Source organism: Bubalus bubalis, chromosome 16, assembly GCF_019923935.1.
Source record: "Bubalus bubalis isolate 160015118507 breed Murrah chromosome 16, NDDB_SH_1, whole genome shotgun sequence".
Lineage (NCBI taxonomy): Eukaryota > Metazoa > Chordata > Mammalia > Artiodactyla > Bovidae > Bubalus > Bubalus bubalis.
Genome location: NC_059172.1, coordinates 50,656,533 through 50,678,932, shown reverse-complemented (window position 1 = coordinate 50,678,932; position 22,400 = coordinate 50,656,533). Strand labels below are relative to the sequence as shown.

General features: G+C 56.0%; 1 protein-coding gene across 1 annotated transcript in view; it reads right to left on the bottom strand.

Moving 5' to 3' along the window:
• The window catches only part of KCNC1 (potassium voltage-gated channel subfamily C member 1), a 44,666-nt gene extending 27,804 nt beyond the window's left edge, over positions 1-16,862 (bottom strand). Inside the window, exon 1 of the mRNA XM_006042877.4 lies at positions 16,293-16,862. Coding sequence (XP_006042939.1) covers positions 16,293-16,862 — 570 coding nt within the window. The remainder of the gene's footprint in view (positions 1-16,292) is intronic.
• Positions 16,863-22,400: the final 5,538 nt, after the last annotated feature.

The window sequence follows — 22,400 nt, the reverse complement described above, 5'->3', positions numbered from 1 at the left end:
AGGGAGAGCCTCAGCTCCAGACTAGTTGCATCTAAGCTGTCAAACCCTCAATTCTTGACCCCCCATGTCCATGGTCCCTTGACTGGCCCTTGCTAGGCAATTAAAAGCCTTGGAGCTTGTGTCTAGAGCTTGGGGATTGATGGAGAAAAGCAGTTGGGTGTGGATGGACCTCAGCATACCTGAGCCAGGCTCATCCAGGGTCTCAGGAGAGCCCCTCCTCAGCCAGCACATCAGAGGTATTAAGGAAGCCTGCTTGCCAAGGCTGGGGACCTAAGGAGAAAGAGTGGCCTCCCCACCCCAGAGCAGATTGAAACCACAGGTATGCTCAGTGCAGTCTGGGGTCAATCCTCAGGGATTGAAGGCCGATCCTCCTCTCATGGCCTGCCCTCCAGTGGCTGCAGAGAGCCTGGAAAACCCCCAAGCCCTGAGGACCTCCCTGTCACATGGCTCTTCCTGCAACTTCTTTCTACCCCGTCCTGGGTCTGCTCCGTCGGAGCCTTTCACCTTTGAGATTGAGCCAGTTCCCCAGGCCAGTCCCTGCCCCTAGCTTCCAGCTCCTTCACTCCACAAACCATCCATTCCTTGTATCAGCAAACCCACAGATGGGCTGGGTGACTCCACCCTGCCTTCTACCCTGAAGTCCTCAGCATCCAAATCCCATCCTCTAGAATGTTTTCATTTCATGAGAGATAGGACTTCTTCTGCTGCCTTGAAGTCAAGGGACTAGAAATTTATCCATCTACCTTCACATCCATCCATGTATTCACCCATCCACCAAGCTACCCTCCCAGCTGGTTCACCCTCTGTACACCCTTCCTCCCATCCACTTATCCACATCCATCCACATACCCATCTTTTTATCCATTCTTTCATCTATATGTCCATCACCCATCTGTCCACTCAACTACCTCACTCTTGACCATGGAACCAAAACGTAATAGTATAGGAAGGAACACTACCACTGCTCTAGTTTACCTTCTTAATTTCCCCAAGGGGACCTGGCCATGTTTTCCTTTATCAGTAAAACAGGGATAAGATCTAAACCTTCTACTTCATAGGGCTGTTGCGAGTTACATTGTTTTAGCCAAGACTTACTGACTCTATATTATATAACAGGTGCTATCATTTCTTAAGCTGGTCCTTGTCCTCTAGAAGCTGCAGCTGAGTTGGGGAGACCTGTCACTCCAATAGGGCAGCTGCATTGAGGGTGGGAAAAGTTCTCTGGGAGAGCAGGCTCTTAGGAGGGGGATCAGGAAAGACTCCAGGCAGGATGCCTTCTCCAAGCTGACTTTGAAGCTGGATCTGTCTCAGATATGCAAAGGTGGAAGGAAGGGCATTCTTGGTGGAGGGAACAGAATAAGCAAAGGCAGGAGGCAGGGGAACAGGGGATCCTGGAGGAATGGTTGGTGTGCCAGGATGCTGAGGGTGGGCAGTCTGGAAAGACAGGATGGGTGACATTTCCTGGGGTAGCACAACAAGGTCTGGGACGAGCCCTGGACGTGGAAAGCCTCAGCAAGTCAGCATAAACCACGGTGACTTCTTACACCGAGGCCTTTACTCAGATCCCCAGACTGCCAGTCAAGGAAAAAATATCTTCTTGGTGACAGCCAGGCCTCGGGAGACATGATTCCTGACGCCCAGAAGGGAAGCCAGCGTCTGGCATTTCTGACCTTTGTACCACTAAATATATCATTGGTGACAGTGGTTTGTGACCCTGAGGTTATGGGGCTACCGGACGAGGCTTCTACGGCTGCCTCCCTGGCTGTGGCTCAGCCAGGCCTCCTTATACCAGCATCCCCGGGGAATCTGAACCCAGGACTAGGTTCAATGTGCCCTAGACAGCCAGCTCCAACCCCTGGTGAGCACCTCCTGTGTGCCGGGCTCCGTGCCGAGGGCTCCACCCCTCTGGGACTCTTCCCCATCTCACACAGGAGGAAATGGGCTCAAGCCACCTGCCCAAGCCCACACTGAGGCGGGGGGCACCAAAAGCCAGGCCCAGTCAGGTCCAAGTCTTGTCCTCTCATCTCTACCCTGTCCGCTCCTCACATTCCCTCCACCTTTAGGATCTGGTCTCCCCTCACCACCGCCCCCCGACCCCACACCCAACCACAGCCCTGTTCTGAACTATATTTTCTCCCTCAGAAACTACTTTTCTGCCTCTGGTCTAAGTGGATTCTCCTGGCATCCCTGAGAAGCAGGTGACACCATCATGTACACTTTATAGGTGAGGCAGCTAAGGCCCAAAGGACAAGGGCTGTGTTCCAGGGTGCGGGCCGCTCAGGACACATGTGACCAGTGCCCACGGCACCACGAGGAGAAGCACGCTGTCCAGGGCTGACCCTTAGCAGATGACAGCCCTGTGGGCTTCCAAGAGGGCAGCCCTCAGCCCAGGGCTCAGGCTGTCTCCAGGTGACCCAGTGGGTGGCCATGTTCTTCCCAGCTGCTCAGAGAGCCCCTGAGGTTGAGCATAAAACATTCATCTCTAAGTGCTAAGACGGTGGCCCCGGCAGGAGGCTGTGCTCCAAAGTATGTTCAGTCCTGTCCTGCTGACAAGGTCCAGGGGAGTCCCACTCTCCCATTCTACCACCTGCACAGGCAGAGAAGGGCCCTGGCGAACCACTGAAGCCCCCCGTTACAGCACCCCTCTTCACAGACATCAGGTTCATGTTCTCAGAACCCCCCACAGCAGGTGAGGCCAGCGTCTGCAGAACACCCTTTACAGCTGAGGCAGCCAAGGCTGACGAGGTCATACGGCTCACAGCCAACAGAGCTACATTTGGACCCCGGCAGCCTGGCTCCAGTCTGGCCCATCACCACCATGCTAACCATCTCTCTCAGCACACTTGGAGTGAGGGTTCTGCCACAGGAAACTGCGACAGGACCTTTGCCTGAACGGGCCCCTCACCTCTGACTCCCTCACCAACACCCAGCCCAACAACCCCTCAGAGAGCAGCTCACCCCTCCACCCCTACCCTGGTGGCAGTCCCATGTGGCCCCCGTGTCTCCTCCTGGGCGCAGCTGCCTTTGAGGAGAGGACAGAGGTCCCCCAGGATGGTGAAGCAAGAGCCCTTCCCTGAGGCCCAGCTTCCTGGAGGTCCAGACTGGGCAGCGCCTTCGGCCAGGAGAGGGGAGGAGATGGCAGTGCAGATGTGAGTGCAGCCAAGTGCTGGGAGGACACGCACTTTGGCTAAGATCCCACTGTCAGGGACCCCGGGGGGCTGTGCGCAGCTCTGCTCTCCTCCCACTGTCCCCCGGTTCAGCCCTGGACCCTGGTCTCTCTCTGCGCCTTGAACCCCAGGCACACAGCTGCTTGGGGATTTTGCCTGTCCTATTCACTCTGCTCTGCAGATGCCGCATGTCTTCCTCCCTCTCCTCCTGCAAGTCTTTGCTGAAACATCACCTGCCCAGGGAGGCCTTCCCTGCCACAGGAGCTAAGTCACCACCTCCAGCCTTCCCCTGGTCTTCCCTCCATTGTATATCCCCCTAGCACGTCTTACCATCTGACACACTAAATAGTACATGTATTTCTTTCTTTTTATTCTCCCTGCTTGAGAATGTAAGCTTCTTGAGGGCAGGGATTCGTGACTGCTTTATTCTTTGCTCTACTCTCAGCTTCTAGAACAGTGTCTGCAGCCTAGTAAGTAGGTGCTCAATAAATATTTGTGGAATGAATGACCAGGTGCTAAGAGCAGCCCCCTGGCAGGGGAACCACACAGACTGTCCTCATGTGGACACTCGGGGCACAGGAACAGCAGTCCCTTCATGCACTGTGGATGGGGGAGGTAGAAGGTGAGATGGGGTGCACCATGGGCGGAGGGTCAGGGGCAAAGTAAAGCAGGATTAGGGGTGCCAGGCTGGCAGGGGAAGGGCCAAGTTAAGCCAGTGTAGAAGGGGCATGCATCTGAGGCCCTGAGGCTTGAGTGAGCTTCCTCTGGCTGCCGTGGGCCCGGCTGATAGAGTATTAGACTCTGGGCCCAGCAAGGCTGGCTCTGGCCCCCTGAGCTCAGTTGTCTGGGGCTACTCCAGCTAAAATTAGCCTGTCCCCACTCAGCCTGGTGGGGCAGTCCAGCCTGAGGACAGGTACTGCCCACTGGCACCAACAGGAGCCCCAGTCCTTAGCCCCGAGGCCCCAGCAGCTCCTGGGGTCGGCCTGGGCCCTGCTGCCACTGCTCCCTGTGCCTGCGCATCCCCTGTAAAGATGTCTCAACACCCTGTGCTGTGACGCCTGGCCCTGGCCCACCACCCCCACCACGCTGGCACACTTGTCAGCATCTTAGGTCCCTGGGCTTGGCTCCCAACCACAGCCTGATGTCAGTGGCCTCCCCCCCTCTCTGCCCACGGGCAGGAGTTCCATCATCCAGCTCTCTCACCCCCCTACACCTGGGGAGGGAGGCAGAGCAGGGGTGAGCTGCCCGTGACAACAGAGGGGGTGACCGAGCCCTCTGAAGAGGGCTATGACCTGTCCATGACACACGGCAGGTTTACGGCAGGACCAAGACGAATCCAGGCCTGCCTCCACGGATGACACCACTGAGATGTGGTTCCTGGGAGAGAGGTGATTCTGGAAGAAGGGGCCCCTGGGGCCAAGTAGGTGAGGTATTGAAGGGAGGGTCAGTTGCTGAAAAAGGAAGCGGGTAGTGAACAGGCCAGGATCTGGTTCTTCTAGAGCCAAGCACTGTTAAAAAGACAATAATGGAACCCACGATAATTAAGCACTTATTATGTTTCGGGTTCTGGGCTAAGTGCTTAACACATTCAATCCTCCCGACTTCCCTATGAGTCAGGTGCTATTAATAACCCTCTCTTGAGGCACAGACAGGTTAGGGAACTTGTCCAAGGTCACACAGCTGAAAAGAGGAAGTGGGGCTGGGATTCGAATGCAGGGCTCCTGGCTCAAGAGGCCACACTCTTAAGGAGAGAACGGGGCTCCAGGGCATATCACTAAGATCGGTCACTAGGAAGTGGGGGCTGCCCCGAAGCCCATGCACTTTCTACTGAACACAGGACTTGGCTTTAAGCAGGGGAATTTGGGACAAAAGGCATCCGAGGACTTCCAGGGGATGAGTCTGTATTGAAAGCCAGTAACTAATGCCTAGAACTTCACACAAACACAGCTGACAGAGGAAAGGGGACGATGGGAGGGGTAAAGCGAGTGAAGGAGGTGAACGGGGAAGGACGTGGGGAGGGAGAGGGAGAAAAAGAACCTGGCTAGTCTTTAGGAGAAACAGAGTCCCAAAGGAAGTCAGATGTGGGCATTCGGCTGGACCAAGTGGACGTGGGAACTCAGAGTCCTTGCAATGCACAATGTCATCATCCCAAGAGCTCACACATCCTGGTTTTCAAAAATACTTTTTCAGTCTCTGAGCTCTGGTTGTGGGCAGTGAGTTGGGATAGAGGGCTTGTATTCCCAGGTGAGGCAAAGAAAGACGGGGTCAGCCAGTAATAGGCTCTGAGGTGTGGTGCCGATGTCTGGCCTAGGTCTTGAACTCTGGTCTCCTTATCTATTCTCCCAATGACTATGTATTTAGAACCCGCTATGTGCCAGGCCCTATTCCAGATACCAAGCACAGAATGATGGGTAAAAGACAAAAACCCCTGTCTTCCTGGAGCTTAAATTCTAGTGAAGCTTTTATTCTTATATAAGAATATAGAGTTTATATTCTAGTAGAACGTTCTTTACTATTTCATTGGAAAAGACCTCGATGCTGGGAAAGATTGAAGGCAGGAGGAGAAGGGAACGACAGAGGATGAGATGGTTGGATGGCGTCACCGACGTGATGGACATGAGTTTGAGAAAACTCCGGGAGATAGTGAAGGACGGGGAAGCCTGGTGTGCTGCAGTTCATGGGGTTGCAAAGAGTCGGATACGGCTGGGCAACTGAAAAACAACATATTCTAGTGGGGGAAGCGGACAATAAACAAGGTCAATAATAAAATACAGTTGGATGCTGTTAAATGCCAAGAAGAAAACGGGAAAGCATAAAATGGGGGAAGGGAACGCAAGGGTGCAACCTGAGGGGATGACCTCTGAGTACAGGCCTAAAGGAGGTGAGAGTGAGGGAGTAAACAGCGAGGGGAAAGCACTCCAGGTAGAAGGTAGGGTGAGAGGACAGGTCCTGAGGCAGAAGCACAAGCGCTGTGCTGGTGGAAAACCAAGGAGCCAGAATGAGAGGGGAGGAAAGAGAGCGGAGGGGGAGGCTGGGTGCGGGCAGCTCCTGAGGAGCCTTATAACCCTTGCAGGGGCCTGGGCTGCTCCCTGAGTGAGCAGAGTACAGGGGTGGCTCAACCTGGCAAGCATTTGACCAGGAGGGCCCTGGCTGCTGTGCGCAGAAGGTGCTGCAAAGGGCAGAAGCAAGCGGACAGTTCACAGGAATCCGGGGGAGAGACGATGGTGGCTTCAGCCAGGGAGGTAGCAGTGGAGGCAATGTGACGAGGTCAGGTTCTGGCTGTATTTTCAGCACAGAGACAACAGGATTTGCTGATGTGTGAGAAAAAGTGAGGAATCAAGGATGGGTGCCGAGGTTTTTGGTCTCAGCACCTAGAAGGAAGCGGCTGTCATTTATCCAGCTGGGGACTCACCCTCCAGGCACACCACCCCAATGTCAGCGTCTTGGGCACAAGGAAAGATCAGAATCACCCACGAAGCTCTGCCAACCAGCACACACCCGTCCAGGCCTCTTTGTGTCCTGATACTTCCCCTCCACTGGGAACGGTTTCCTGCCTCAGCACTTCTCAGAATCTGGTGTGCGTATGATTCATCTGAGGATCTTGTTAAAACACAGATTCTGAATCAGTAGGGCTGGGGGCAGGGCTGGGACCTGAAACGCTTTCCTTCTACCAAGTGCCCAGGTGATGTTGATTCTCTTGGTCAGAGGACCACACTGAGGAGCAAGAACCCCTGTGTCCCAGACCCCATGGCAAATCCTCCTTCTCTGAGTATCAGCATCGCCAGAGAACAGACTCTGGAGCATAGGCAGCCTGACCATCTCCTTCCAGACCCAGGAGTCAAGTTCTCCAGGGACAGAGCCCAGGAGTTTTACCTGTCTTCTGCTTTTGGCTGCTCAGCATGTGGGATCTTCCCTGACCAAGGGCTGAACCTGTGCTCTGTGTTGGGAGTGTGGAATCGTAACCAGTGGATTGCCAGGGAAGTTCAAGCCTGACATTTTTGAAGGATCCTAAGTAAACTGAAAGTTACCCATGGATGGGGGTCCCCAGAAACACCCCTCTAGCCCCATTACAACGATTGCAAACACCCCTGGCCCATCCAGCACAGCAGAAGCCCACTGCCTCCCTTCTCTGCAGTGCCTCGGCACCATCGAAGATAGCCCCAGCCTGCCCTGCTCCAGCCCCTAGAGTCTGGCATAGCATCTTGTCTCTCAGTACACCTTTCTGCAACTCGTGAAGGGCAGACAGCTAAGAGAAGGGCCTGGAGAAGAGAGCTGGAGGTGCCACCCACTGGGCCAGAGCAAGCACACCATAGAGAGGTGGTACCCCCCAATTTGTGCCATGAGAGGACTGGGGGAGTCTACACACCCGGTGACTCCCAGGGGCCTAGCGCCTGTGGCGACGCCAGGTAGGATGGGATTACCACGGGAGCCTGAATGAATGTAGGGGAAAGCTTCTCAGACCCCCTCCCCTGGGCTCCTGCCCGCTTGATACCAGGAGAGCTCACATGTGCCCTAGAGAGGAGCTGGGCGCAGAATGTGGAAGGAGAAATAGGAAAGGACTAACCCGGCTCCCAGGGCTTCTCAGGTGGCACCAGTGGTCAAGAACCCGTCTGTCAATGCAAGATACACAAGAGATGCAGTTTCAATCCCTGGGTTGGGAAGATCCCCTGGAGGAGGGCATGGCAACCCACTCCAGTATTCATGCCTGGAGAATCCCATGGATGGAGGAGCCCAGCGAGCTATGGTCCACAGGGTCACAAAAAGTCAGAGACAACCGAAACAACTCAGCATGCATGTACACCCTGGCTCCCACGGTGCCTCCGGGAAGCTGAAGCTTGGAACTCTGGACTCCTGGCGTGTCAGAGTGGCGAAGGGACTTGGTGGTCATTTAGAACAGGGGTCCACAGTCTCTGAGATCTAATGCCCTGTGACCTGAAGTGGAGCCGATATAATAATAATAGAAATAAAGTGTATAATAAATGTATTATGCTTGAACCATCCTGAAGTCATCCTCCACCCTGGTTCATGGAAAACCTGCCTTCCACGAAACTGGTCCCTGTGGTCAAAAAGGTTGGGGACTGCTGATTTAGAAGGTCCTCTACCAGTCCATTCTAAAGGAGATCAGTCCTGGGTGTTCACTGGAAGGACTGATGCTAAAGCTGAAACTCCAGTACTTTGGCCACCTCATGCAAGGAGCTGACTCACTGGAAAAGACCCTGATGCTGGGAGGGATTGGGGGCAGGAGGAGAAGGGGACGACAGAGGATGAGATGGCTGGATGGCATGACCCACTTGATGGACATGAGTTTGAGTAAACTCCGGGAGTTGGTGATGGACAGGGAGGCCTGGCGTGCTGCAATTCATGGGGTCACAAAGAGTTGGACACGACTGAGCGACTGAAATGAACTGAACTGAACTATCTTCCAAAGGGGAACTATAGCCTGAAGGGACAATGGGACCTGCCTATGGGAGCCTGGTTGGCTTAGTGGCCTGGCTACAGATCTTGCTCTGGGGTAGCTGCCTCATGCCCACAATGGGGGTCCTGTCTGTGGCCTCTTCTCTCCTCGTCCCTGAGCTGGTGCTAAGCCCCAGGCCCCCAGGAGTGACCCACTGACTGTCAGCTCAAATCAGGCAAGCCTGTGACTTCTTGCCCAACCCAGACCCTGCACTCCCAAAGGAGTCAGTGAGGGCAGGAGCAGTCAGGCTAAGCATTAGGGACCTGGGGGAATGGATTTTTGGTTCAGCAAAAACTAGAAAGGCTACTGGGAGAGGGAATAGATGAGCAAAAACCTGGAGGCTGGACTGAGGTTCAGATGATGAGGTCAGGGAGGAGCCTGGTGGAAGGGAGGAGCCTGGCAAAAGGGAGGAGCCTAGCAGAAGGGAGGAGCCTGGCAGAAGGGAGCAGCAGGACCCGTGGCCGGCTTCCAGAGCAGAAGGCCTCGAATGCGGAGCTGAGGAGGAGCCAGCATGCTCACCAGGTGTCACCTCTCGCAGGATAACTTCCGATCCTCCCAAGCCCCCAAGTCATTTCCCGGGGCCTGCACGGCTGGCAGGGGCAGGAGAGGCACCTTCTGAAAAGTCTCTTTCTGGGGGCTGCCAGTGCATCATCTTACCCCACCAGGCTGGGCCTTCACCTGCCATGGTTCAGGGGCCAGAACTGCAGAGCAGGATTCCCAAACAGGTTTCTGGGAAAGAGAGTTTGCTGAAGGAGGAAAGAAAACAGAAGGAAACCCAAGCCTGGGCCACGTTCAGCCACAGCCCCCAGTACCCTGGAATAACAACAAGAGGCGGTACTGAATAGTGGTTATGGATGGAGCTCTGGGGTCAGGTGGTCCCACAGCTAAATGCTGGTCCACTACTCAGGGTCTACAATGACCTTGGAAAGGCTACTTAACCTCTCTGAGCTGCAACAGCCTCATCTGGGACATTGGTGTGATAATAATGGTACAGCTCCACGGGTGTTCGTATGACAATTGAATGAGAATACGTAAATCAAATCCTTAAGGCTGTCTGATACATAGTAAGTGCTTTAGTAAATAAAGTGCATGTGTGCTAAGTCGCTTCAGTTGTGTCTGACTCTGTGTGACGCTATGGACTGTAGCCTGCCAGGCTCCTCTGTGTGTGGCATTCTCCAGGCAAGAATACAGGAGTGGGTTGCCCTTTCCTGCTTCAGGAGATCTTCCCGACCCAGGGATTGAACTTGAGTTTCTTAAATTTCCTGCATTGGCAGGAGAGTTCTTTACCACTAACACCACCTGGGTAGTAAACAGTAGCCATTAGTACGTTGACTCAAGGAAGAGGCTTCTGGAAAATTTGGCCTAGGGGATGAATACAGGATCTGGGCCAAGTCTGGGTTGACTGGTTAAGAGAGGTCTCTACCAGCTGTACTGGGCCCTGGGAGGGGAGTGAGGAAGGGAGGAAGGAGGGCAGCTAACTGCTGCCCAGGTGGAATTTAATATTCTCTTAAAACTGAGAGAGCAAATAAATACAAATGGCCAGCCCCTAGGCCAAGAGGCTTGGGGTGGAGTTTGAGCCTCGTTGATGGGCTGTGTGGTCTTAGGCAAGTGTCTTCCCTGCTCTGAGCCTGATTTTCCTCTGCCGGATGAGGGCAGTAGCTAGAGGTGGCCTGGCAGCACCCAACAGTCCTGTGCATATGAAAGGCAGTCCCTCCCCCCAGGTGGTTCTCCAGCAATAGGGTTGGGCATCTAACCGTCCCTGGAGCCTCCTAGATTCCCCTTTCCCTGGAGCCTGCACCCATGGTGTGGCCAGGCTGGCCCAGGGCCCACGGGAGGCCGCAGCTTGAGGCCCTGACCTTTCGGTCCAGAGTGAATATACTGGTCATGGGACTGCTCAGAATAGTCATAGCACTATATTCAGCTGTCTTGGGAGGCCCTAGATCCTTGGTCCAGGCGGTGGGCCCTGGAACGAGCCCCCACCAGCTCCCTTCACCGCCTCTGAAACAACATACTTCTCTCTCTTGGAGGTTCAGGCCAGTCTCCTCTAAAGCTCTGGCACATTCTACACTGCCCAGAGTTAGGGAGCACAGATTCCTGCCCCTGGAGTGCCAGACCCCGGCACTCGCTGAAGTGTTGTAAGGTGGACGGGGCTCCCAGCTACGGAACCAGGAGTCGAAGACCTGAGTTCCTAAACCAGGCCCCTAACTTGTTCACTGGGACCTTGGACAAAGCACACCTCTCTGGGCCTTGCCTTCCTCATCTATTTCAATAATGGCTCCTATTAAACTGAGTATATAAGAAGCTTAGATTCTGGAGTGGGAGACAGATTGGAATCAAGCAAGACTGCTAATGAGCATTTTATTACACACTAGATTGCTACTTTAAAGGGAAGGACTCTGGTCCTAGACCCAGCCTGTGGGGTCCAGAAAGGCATTTCCAGGGAACTGAGGTTTGAGGAGGGGTGTCAGGGATAAAGAGGGGCAACTCAGGAGGAAAGAGTGCTCCAGAGGGAACAGCATATGCAAAGGCCATGAGGCAGGGGGACCTGTCACGTGCAAGAAAATGAATTGTGGCCAGGATGACTGAAGCTCATCTGATGTAATAGAGAGAGCCAGGCCGGAGGAGCCTAGAGAGACAGGCCAGGCCCAAGGGACCACAGAACAGGCTGGGGAAGCACCGAAGGGTTTTAAGCAGGCAAGGCTGTAAGCTGACAGATTTGTGAGTTGAAGAGATCTCTGTGGCTTACAAGTGGAGGGTGATATGGAAGGGCCAGGGGCTGGAGGCAGGACAGGAGTCAGGAAGCTGCAGGAAGGTGGGCCGGGGGGACACAAAGATGGCTGGAAACCAGGATAGTGGGCTTAGGACGGAGGGCAAAGGGTGGAGTCTAGAGAAAGTCATGGAGTGAAATGCTAATCCAACCAACAGGAGTTTAATAACAGAAGCCAACATTCATTGAGCACTGACTACATGCCAGGCCCCGTGACTTGGGGCTTTCCACCAACATGTAGATAACTCAGTTCATCTTTCCATCAACCCTCTGGGACAGGTTCTATCATTATGCCCATTTTAGAGGTGAAGAGGCTGAGAAGCTGACCAGAAGACACTCGCTTGGTGACTTTCATTACTGGTTGGGGAGCTGGCACAGGGGAGGCTGTCTACCATTCAAAGACACGCGGACACCTGTCAAAGCATTGTGAGAAGGTGAGGAACACCAGATGGGGGACACAGTATGGTGAGGAGTGCTTAGGGTGGCCAGAGGGGAAGGCACCAAGCCCTTCTGCCCTGCTCATGGGTCTCCTTCACGTGTTCCCATGACTCAAAGTGGGGCCCTGACCTGGGGCAGTGTGCTCTGAAGTGGGGGCGAGCTGCCCAGGAAGTCCCTATTAGCACCCCTGTCCCCAGTCCCTCCACATGCCAAGCCAAGATCCCAGTGTCAGCTGGGACCCAAGGGAGGGCCGAAGTCTCTGGCTGGGCAATTCATCCCAGCTGCCAGGTGAGGATCCGCCTGGGGGAGTTGGGGGAGAGGAGGACTACATCAGGTTCCAAACAGGTGGGGACAAGAAAGAGAGATGGAGACCTGGCATCAGAGGAGAGCTGGGCAGTGGGGTGGGTGGAGGTGGGGCTTCCCAAGCTTGGGGTCACTGGCACTTCTTTGTCACTGCAAAGTCAAGTGACTTTGGGGGAGAGATGTCCACACATACACACACACACGCACAGGACACTCTCTGATCTGTAGCACAGGGCACACCACTGGTGATGTGTGACCTGACACCGAGCAATGTTCCTGATGACAACATGAACATCAAAGATAAAAGCCAAGAGCCTCTGACCTGTGCTGGCCCCCAGGGGAGAGAGGAGGGCAGTTTTCAAGGCTGGGCTGCCCCAGGCTGCTCCCACGTGACCCTGCCTGCTCCCACACCTCCACAGTTTTGCATGCTAGCACTGCTGTTCCCTGCCATCTGCCTGGGTAATTCCTACTTGCCCCTCAAAGTCCATCCCTGAGTTACCTCCTCCGGGATAGTTCTTACTCTCACAGTCCCAGGAAGCCCCTTCACAGCACTTACCACAAAGCGTCGTCGTCATCTTTTGCTTGTGTGTGTCTGGGGCATGACCCCTCATGCCAAAAGACAAGCTGGGCTCATCCTGCGCCAGCTCACCTCCCTACCCCTCACTCCCTCAGCCTGGGAGCCCAGGAACCAGCAGGAGAGAGGGGCCAGCAAACCAGCAGCTCTGGCTAGCGCTGTCACCTCCAAAGAGCTCAGATGGAACCTCCCACCCATCTAGTTAGCCCGTATCTCCCAGGGCCACCACTAAGGCCTGCAGTGGGGTGGCCTCACTGTGTACCAACAACCAACTGGCCTGGGCTAGAGCAGTGTTTCCACTAAGGATGGAAAATAGGGGGCAAAACCACTCACTAAGGCAGCCCAGAAGTCCCAGGAGATGAAGGCAGCAGGCAGGAAGCGGGTCTGAGTTTCACCTCCCTCAAGGCACACACACACAGGTAACCCAAAGCCCCTCTCACATACAAGTCCACACAGCCACACTGACACTAGGTTCCCGCACACAGTTCCTGCCTCACACGCACCTCACATACACACAGGGTCTCTGTCACACACATAGAGCTCCCACCCCACACAGCCTCTCACACAGATGGTCTCGTGCACGCAACCTTACATGCAGAGCTTCCCAGTGTCCCACCCGCCACACACAGAAATACACTCACCTCAAGTCTCTCACGCCCTCCCCAAGAATCCTTCTCTCTCACACATGCACAGAGCATCTCTCGGACACATACAGTCCCCTCTCTCTCTTATATACGCACTCTCTCCCACACAGTCTCATTCTCACACACAAAGTCCATCTCTCAGAACCCACAGAATCTGTCTTTTTCACACTCACATGAGATTACTCTGATACAGAAACACACAGAATCTCTCTCACGTAGTCAATCTCAACACACACACCCGCCCCCAGAGTCTCACTCACACATGCTTTTATTCTCATGTGGCCTTACACACACACACACACACACACACACACATGAAGAACCTCTCACACCCACACAGAATCTCTCTTACACAGATTCTCACACATACAGCTTGTCTTTCACACACATCTACTATGTCACACACAGGATTGTGGCCTGGAATTCTGAATAAACATTTGAATCCCGACACAGCAATCTGAGGCGGCCTGGGGCCCGCGAGGGGGAGGGGTAAACAAAGGTGACGGCGGCGGAGGAGCCGAGATGCAGGAGGGAGAGCGGGCCGGCGGCCGGCTGGGCTCTGCGCAGATGAGCCGCAGAGAGGCAGCGCAATGCAGCTAGGCCGGCCGGGCGTGCAGCGGGAAGCCTGGGTTCTAATCCAGGCTCTGCCCTCACTTCCTGTGTGCCCTTGGGCAGGCCCCAGTGTCCTCAGCTGTCACCCGAGGGAGCTGGAACAACTCTATGTGGCCACTGGGGAAAGAATGTTGCACAGATAGGCTGAGGGGGGCACCTTCTAAGCACCCCACCCCACCCCCAACCACTGCTCAACTTTTCCCTCAATCTGCTCTTCAGTGGACGCTGGAGAGAACCAGGACTTTTCTGTAAGATTCTGTACACCAACATGACCCCCTTTAGCCAACTCATGTATCTGCATGGGGGAATGGCCAGTGGGAGGAGATGGACAGGGCAAGGGGCTAAATATGTCCCACGTGACCCCTGCCTATCCTGAAACTCAGGGGCTAGGGTCAGAGCCGGAAGCTGACCCCAGGAGTCGGGGACTCAGCCTCTTGCTAGAGCACCAGGAGGTGGAGAGGACCATATGGAAGTTGGGCCTACCCTTTGCTTCTGGGGCCAAGGGGGTGGTGGTGGTGGTAGCAAGATGCTTCCCAAGGTCAAATGCAGGTTAATGGGCAGCTGCTCTAACCTAGGCCTCTGCTCCCCTTGCCCCCTGCCCCCACATGCCCCAGTTCAACCTCCCAGTCCCCTTTCTCCTGCCCCTCCTCACAGCTCAGCTACAGCTTCCAGTTACATAATCCCCTGGCTATGGTGGCCTCTGTCAGGAGAGGGGAGGAGGGAGACCTCTGAGGATCCCAGTCTCCTCTGGAGATGGCAGGGAGCTGGTGGCCAGCTGAGTGGAGGACGGGGTCCCAGGGGACTTGGGTCCCAGTACACCATGGCCTCTAACTCCCTGGGTGACCTTGGGCAGGCTTTTCAAAACGGAGGGTTTAACTATCTCCCTATTACTGCACCTCCACACACCCCCTCCCCGCCCCAAACACACACACATATCTGATCTAGGATTTAATATATAAGACCTGTTGCCCTCTCCCTCAGATGCTAAAACACTGAGTGTTTGATCTCAGTAACACGTCCATCAGGCCTGTGCCTAAACACAGCCTTTTCCTGCTGTGGAAGCTTCAGTGCCCCCTGGTCCCTTCTCCCCACTGAAGTCAGCCGGGGAGGCACTCCTGCTCCCTCCCCTGCCTGAACCTCCATCCCCAGTTTGAGGGCAGGAGGGAAGGGGTGTGGAGCAGTAAAGGAGATAGGGCAATGAAGGTAATGTCTTGACTGGGAGGGGATTAGGGGGTGGCTCACACACTGGGGAGGGACTCTGCTTTAAATTCCCAACTCTGACCCTTCCCCTCTGTTCAGATCTCTGAGGGCAGAGCCTAGCAAAGGCAAGAGGGGTTTCTTCCAGGATAGGTGGCTGCTACCCCTGTCTCCCTTTTGGGCTCAGTGAAGCAGCAAAGACCCTTAGAATTCACCAGGCCCCCCCTCTCTCTTTACATTTGAGGAAACTGATCGGAGGAGCCATTTGATGGGCCAGGGTGGGCAGCAGGGTGCCCTTTCTCCCTGGCAACAAGCTGCTGTCACTAAAGGGGAGTGGTTGATGAAGACATACCTCCCTCTCACACCCCTGTAGATGCCCTCCCTGTCCAGACAGGTCCTAGAGGAAGCACAGGCAGAAGCCCAGAGGCCCTCTCCAGCCCTCTCTCCTTTTGACAAGAAAGAAGGGCAGGCTCTGTTTCCAGGAGCAGGTCTCAGAGGAATCACACCCTCCCCCAGCTCCACCATCTATCAGTTAATTAGCCATAAAGACTGCCCCTTGACCATCTCCCTGGGATGCTCTGAGGCTGCTCCGCGGGGTGGGGTGGTCTATCTCACACAGCAGATCAGGTCTCAAGCCCTCTTCTGTGGGCCCTGGCTGGTCCCACATGCCCCTTACCTGGGAGAGAGGAAGGACTCCTACTTCCCTCCCCACACCAAAATCTAAAGGACAGTTCAGAGCTTCACCCTGTACACCTGCAGAGATGGTGATGTGCATGCACAGGCACGCCTGCACACTCAAACATACACACATGCTCGCTCGTTCTCACCATATACCTTACCCACCCAAATATACACCACCACACTTACATAAATATGCGCACACTATCAACTCATGCACACAAACACACCCATTCATACTCACTTATACATACGAAATTCAGAAATACACAGACCTTTACATACGTACAAAGCTAGTCACCCTTGAGGAGAGTCACTGTCTCTGCCACACGTGCACAAACATCCTCCTTTCTGCTTTGACTTCCCGGCACCAGTTCTCGGATCCAACCCTGCCCGCGGGAGGCAGAGGACGCTGCCTTCCCCGCCCCACTCTTCTCATGGCTAAGTTGTCACTTACCCTCGCGTAGCGGGATGAGTAGGGGTCCTCGAAGAGGGCCCAGATGCGCGGCTGCCAGCGGCGCCAGAAGCCGCCAGGCCGTCCGTCTGGGGAGTCGCTGAGCGCCAGGCGCTTGGTCATCTCCAACTCGTCCTCGCCGTCGCCTGAGTCGCCGGGGCCGTCGGCGTCCGCGTCGTCCGCGCTGTTGTCCAGGGGCGCGCCGCCGAAGCTGTCCAGCGCCTCCTCGGCGTCGCGGTGCTGGCGGTAAGTCATCCAGCAGCAGGGCTCCACGTCGGTCTCGTCGATGCCCCAGAAGGCCAGCTCCTCCTCGTAGAGTGGCCCGCACACGTCGGCCGGGCAGTGCAGCTTGCCCGTGCGGTAGTAGTTCAGGATGTGCGCGAAGACGCCGGGGTGGCGGTCGAAAAAGAACTCGTCTGCGCGCGGGTCATAGTCGAAGTGGCTGTGGGCGTCGGGCTCAGCCAGCCAGGCGAGCCGCGTGCCGGGCAGCGTGCGCAGCGTCGAGCGGTACGTCTGGTGGCGCGTGCCGCCCACGTTGATCACGATGCGCTCGCTTTCGTCCCCTTGGCCCATCGCGGCGCCTCCTTAGGCATGGCGCGGCCCAGCGACACCCATGGGAGCGGCCGCCAGGGGGAGTTGGCGCCGGGGAGGGGGGCGCGCGGCCTCCTCCCCCCTCCCCCCAGCCGTCGGGGGGACAGAGGACCGCGGCTCCGGCTACTCCGAGAGCAACCCAAGCCCTTCAGGGCGCTTTCTGTCGGGTGCTGGTTCAAGGGAGTGTGCGCGGGATCCCCAGGGTCTCCGGACGCCAGATGTGGGAGGGAGCTAGTCCGGCTGCGGAGGAGGCAGAGGAGGAAAGAAGGGAGGGAGGGAGAGAGGGAAGGGGTTGCGGGGGGTTGGGGGGGAGGTGGCGCTCAGCGGCGAGCCCCGGGAGGAGAAAAAAGAGGGTGGGGGGGCCGGGCTCCCGTCCCCATCTCAGCGGGAAGATAGAGAAATCGACACAAAGCTATCGGGGGGAAGGTCAGCTGCTTCCAGGGCCGGACATGGATCAGCTCCTGGAAGGGGGAGGGGAAAGGAGGAGAGGGAGCCGGGAAACTCGCGCTCTGCTGTGAGGTGTCGTCGCAGCGCGCTCTCGGCGCAGGGGAGATGGATACCCGCTGCCTTCCTCCCTGCGTGGCCCGGCTGCAGCTCGGGGCGCAGGGCGGACTCCGGCCCCCTCCCTCTCCTTGCCTGGCTGCCTGCTCCCCCCGGCGGCAGGCGCGCCTGTCCGCTCGCCCGCCCTCCTCTCTCCTTCTCCCCGCCTCTCGGAAGAGATGGCGGGCCCCCCGGGCAGGGGCACCAAGGGTGCTGTTCTGTGCTGCTGCCGCGGAGCGCTGCGCTCCGTGCGCTCCGGCTGGATCTGGGGCTCTCCGCTGGATTGCGCTCCGACTCGGGCTCCGGCTCCGGCGGCGGTGCTGAAGGGACAGCTCCCGGACTGTTGCGGAGCTGCGCGGGGCCGGGCTAGGGTTCTCCCGACTGGGCTCCGTCTGCGGGGCCGGCGGGCACTGACTCCGGTGCCTCTGCGCCCTGCGCTCTGCGCCCTGCTTCGGGCAGGCGGTTGGCGCTGTCGACCGAGGCGAGGGGGCTGCGGCGATCGGGCCGGGGAGGCGAGGGTGGCGGGTCTGGGCGCGGCGAGGCAAGGCTGGTGAGGCCGGGGAGGCGAGGCGCGGAGCGGCCGCCGCCGCCGCCCGCGACGCTGCTGCTGCTGGGGCTGCTGCTGGGCTTAGCTGGCTCGCTCGCTCGCTCGCGCGGTCCGCGTCCAGCCCGCCGCTCTCCGGACACGGGCACACGGCGCGCGCAGCCGCACTCGCCCCCGGAGGGAGGCGCCGCGCTGGGTCCTAAAAAGCCCTGATTCCGCGCCCCTCTCCCAGCCCCGCGCGGAGCCCGGCCTCCTTCAACCCCAGCGCTGGGGGCGCCAGCCGGGCACCCATCCTGCGGCTCCCGGGGAGGGGTGGGGGAGAGGAACCCGCCAACGCTCCGCCCTGGGGAGCGCCACTCAATGGGTGGGGGCTCTGGGAGACGTCTCGATCCGCGCCCCTGGGTCAGATTGAGGTGAGAAGGCGGTTTGGTACCCGCCCCTACCTTTCCCAACTGGGGACTGTCTGATTCCCTAGTGAAATGAGACACCCTTGACCGCTATCAGAGACACCTCGATCCGGATCGCTCCAAGCAGTTCTTTAATATCGACCTTTCCAGGGAACCTGGAGTCCCCATGTCGCTTTCATAGGTACCCTATTGCATAGATTCCAAAATAGCACTCTCCACGCTCCCCTATACACTACACACACCTCCACTGGGTTGTGTTGTCCTCTAAGCCATCTACGAACAACCTAATAATCCTGGACCCCTGTTAACCCCTTTCGACCCTTTTCTGACCCTGGGCCCTTCTTAACTGCAGGCTGACCCTAGTCTCCCCGTGAGTGCCTCATGCTGTGCATACTGATCCCAGCTCACTGATCCTCCCAAACTAGTCCAGGATCCTTAGTGAGGATTCTGTCCTTAGAGGTGAGAAGAAGCAACTCCTTCTAATGGTCCTGAACATTAACAGGCCGCCTTTCTCCTAGGGTTTCAGCTACACTGGAGGGGCCGCTGATGCGATATCTGGGGGCTATATAGGAGCAGCACCCCCCCCCAACCCCGCGGTGATTCTGGGCTTCACCGTTGATGATGGGGTGGGAGCTGTAGTTTGGGCCCCCAAGCCTTCTCAGCCCATGTTTGCTGGCAGTCCCTCAGTTTTCTCAATGAAGCCATTACCCCTTCACTCCTTACTTGTTCCAGGCTTGGTCCCAGGCAGAGAGGCACAAGCCCTTGTAGGGGCCCCAGGCAGTCAGGGAAGTGGGCAGGTGGGCCAGGACAGGGCTGGGGAGGTCAGGCCCAGCTCCGGGGGTGGCTGTGCTGGGAAAAGAAACTTATTGATCTAGCCCAGCCCAATCGAACACAAGGCTGCCTGGGCAAAGGGCGATTTAATTAAGAAGACACGAGGCTCTTATTTACCTGTGGGCACCCACTCACTGTGCAGACAGCTGTCCCTCGACACTGACCCACAGACCTGCTTGTGGGCCTGGAGACGAAGCTGTGCTGCAGGCATCTCTGTCCTCACTTGCCAGGGGAATCCCAGCCCAGTGCCAGTGAAAGCTGTGTGTGCTGGGGCAAAGGTCTGGAGGAGTGGAGAGGTTTGGAGAGGGGCAAGGGGCAGTGCAAGAGATGAAGGGTCATGGAAGGACAACTGAGAGACAGAGAGAGGCGGAGTTATGGCAGAAACAAGGGCAGAGATGGGCAGAGGCACAGAGAGAGCTGGAGTCCGGGGCCAGATGGCACTTCCCCCCTCCAGAGATTGATCTGTATTCTTCTTCTAAAGGGGAGATGTTTCGCCTTCAATACAATGCCTTCAGAGTAATACAAAGGTAAGAGTGCTTTTCAGTGTCCTCCTCTCACCCTGGTCAGTGTGAATCCCACCCCCTACCCAAGAGGAGGCCTGGCCTGGTGTAGCCCAGGTTGGCCCAAATTCAGATTCCCAGGACATAGTTCTTTCAGGAAGTTCTTCCTCAATCCAAGGAGGTGATAAAATGGAGAAACAGAGTCCCCAGAAAGAACAGAAAAAGATGGACACAGAGAGATGGTCTCTCTCTCTCACACACACACAGAGCTGGGAGAAATTAAGATGGGGAGACACAAGACCGAAGCCTTTCCAAACCTTCCCTTCCTTCCAGCCAGATATCCAGTTCCTCTTCTCCCTGTGGAAGCTTCTTGTGATTCTGCCAACCAGAGGGGCACAGGGCTCCACCACTTCCCTCTCCTGCAGGACCACATGAATCAGAGTATGGCTCCTTAACCTTCACTGTAGCCTACTTCATTTCCTCAGAAAAAGAACTCTCAGCTCCACCAGGGCTCCTTCTTGCTTGCTTCTCCCTACACTGCACAGAGCCACAGTAGCTCCTCATTAAGGGCTGGATGATTTGAGAAAGGCCAGGAGAGGGGCTGGGATCCTAGAATCCTCGTGTGAGAGGCCATAGGAGTCTGGAGCCCTAAACCAGGGCTGAGTCAAGGGGAAACCCACCCAGGTTTTCTTGGGGAGTCAGTGCATACCCCACTCAGGCTTCTACCCCATGGGGAACCATAATGGGGAACTGAAGCATGCCCCAGGGGGTGGACAGAAGCAGAGGGAGAGGCAGAGAGAGGCAAAGGGTGCTTAGAAGAGGGAAGCTGGAAGAAGCCCTGGTCAGCCCTGGCCATGTAGGGCTAGAGAAAGAGGCAGGACAGGGCTAGAAGTAGGGGGAGTGTGAAAGTGTATCCATCACACCTAAAATCCCCTACAAGGTAAGCAGAGCAGGCTCAGAGAGAGAAGCCTCCCAGGTGGGAGAGGGTAGCTGCCCATGAGATGCCCCATACTGTCCCACCTTCATCCTTGATGACATTCTGAGGCCCCAAAGGATGCCCCCCTTCTCTATCCTAAGCAGGGACATAAAAGTTCTTTCTCTCACTTCCTCTTCACACTGTGAGAAGGCTGGCATTTGCATAAAGCCCAGAGAAACCAAGAGGGCATCATGGTGGGGGTGGGGGTGGGAGGGGTGTGGGATGGGGAAGGGAAATAACCCCAGAGAAATGGGGGTTGGGAGGAGGAACCACTGAACAGAGCCTTAGCCTTTTACCCACAAGGCTAACCACAGACCCTCAGCCCAGATGAGAACCTCACCACTTTTGAGCTGTTCCTCTTACTCATAGACATTTGCTCCCTTCCTTGCAGAGGAAAGCAATGGTACTATGCAGAGTGTCTTTTTGGTATCAGTGGCTGATACTAAAGAGTATACAGGCAGGGCTCAGGGTACAGTGAATTAACAGTGGGGTGATGTTATTCAGTGGTCAAGAGCATAAACTTTGGAGCCAAATTACTTGTGTTCAAATCCTAGCTCCACCATTGACTAGCTATGACCTTGGGCAAATCACTCAACTTCTCTGTGTCAGTTTCTTTATTGATGAATGATACTAAGCCCTATATCCTAACACCTCAGCTCTGTCATTTCTCTTGTTGAGGCTGGAGGAGGGGGTTGATGGGAGTGATGAAGAATGAGCTAAGGTAGGATATGGGCTAGAAAGAGGTGAAGAGAGTCCTGAAGCCAAGTTTGGCCTGTGTTCTCACACCTGGCACTTGCAGGCCTTAGATCTGGTCCTGCTAGGCTCTGGAACTGGCCCAAGTCCACCCCTCGCAGGCCTTGATACAGGTTGGCCCATCCCATATGCTCTCTCCCAGGCCAGGAGCCTTCATATTCCTGGTGGGTTGGGGTGCCATCTTGTGGCCAAATCTGAGAACTAACCTAACCAGGGCACAGAGCAGGCTTTGGGGAGATAATAAGCAGTGCACCACACAGGCCTATCTCTTCTGCAGATCAGAACTCCTCCCTCCAATGGACAGGGGAGGGTGAAACTAGAGGTGCCATAGTTGGAAACTGGTGATGGTAGCTGTCAGATCTGTAGCGTGAGCACTGAGCCTGGTGCCTAAGCTGGGAATGGGGTGGGGTGTACAGTTGTTTTTTTCTTGTGATCCCTGGGCGAGTGGATCTCAGATCTCTTAGTCCAGCGAAAGTCTCTAAAAGGGCCAAGGTAAAGAATCTTCCAGGGAAGTGCGAGAGCAGGGCTTGTCAGTCTCTGCACTATTGACATTTTGGACCAGATTATCCTTTGTAGTGGGGCTCTCCTAGGAGGTTTAGTAGCATTCCTGGCCTCTACCCACTAGATGTCAGTAGAAAGTGAAAGTCCCTCAGTCGTGTCCTACTCTTTGCGACCCCATGGACTATACAGTCCATCGAATTCTCCAGGCCAGAATACTGGAGTGGGTAGCCTTTCCCTTCTCCAGGGGATCTTCCCAACCCAGGGATTGAACCCAGGCCTCCTGCATTGCAGGCGGATTCTTTACCACCAAGCCACCAGGGAAGCCCAGATGTCAGTAGAACCCCTTCCCCATTCAGAACAAATCAGAAAGGTCTGTGGATACTGTCAAAATTCCTTGGAGGAGGGCAAAACTTCCTCTGGTTGCAGGGACCACTGATGGAGAGGGATTTGGTTCCAAAGCTCATTTTG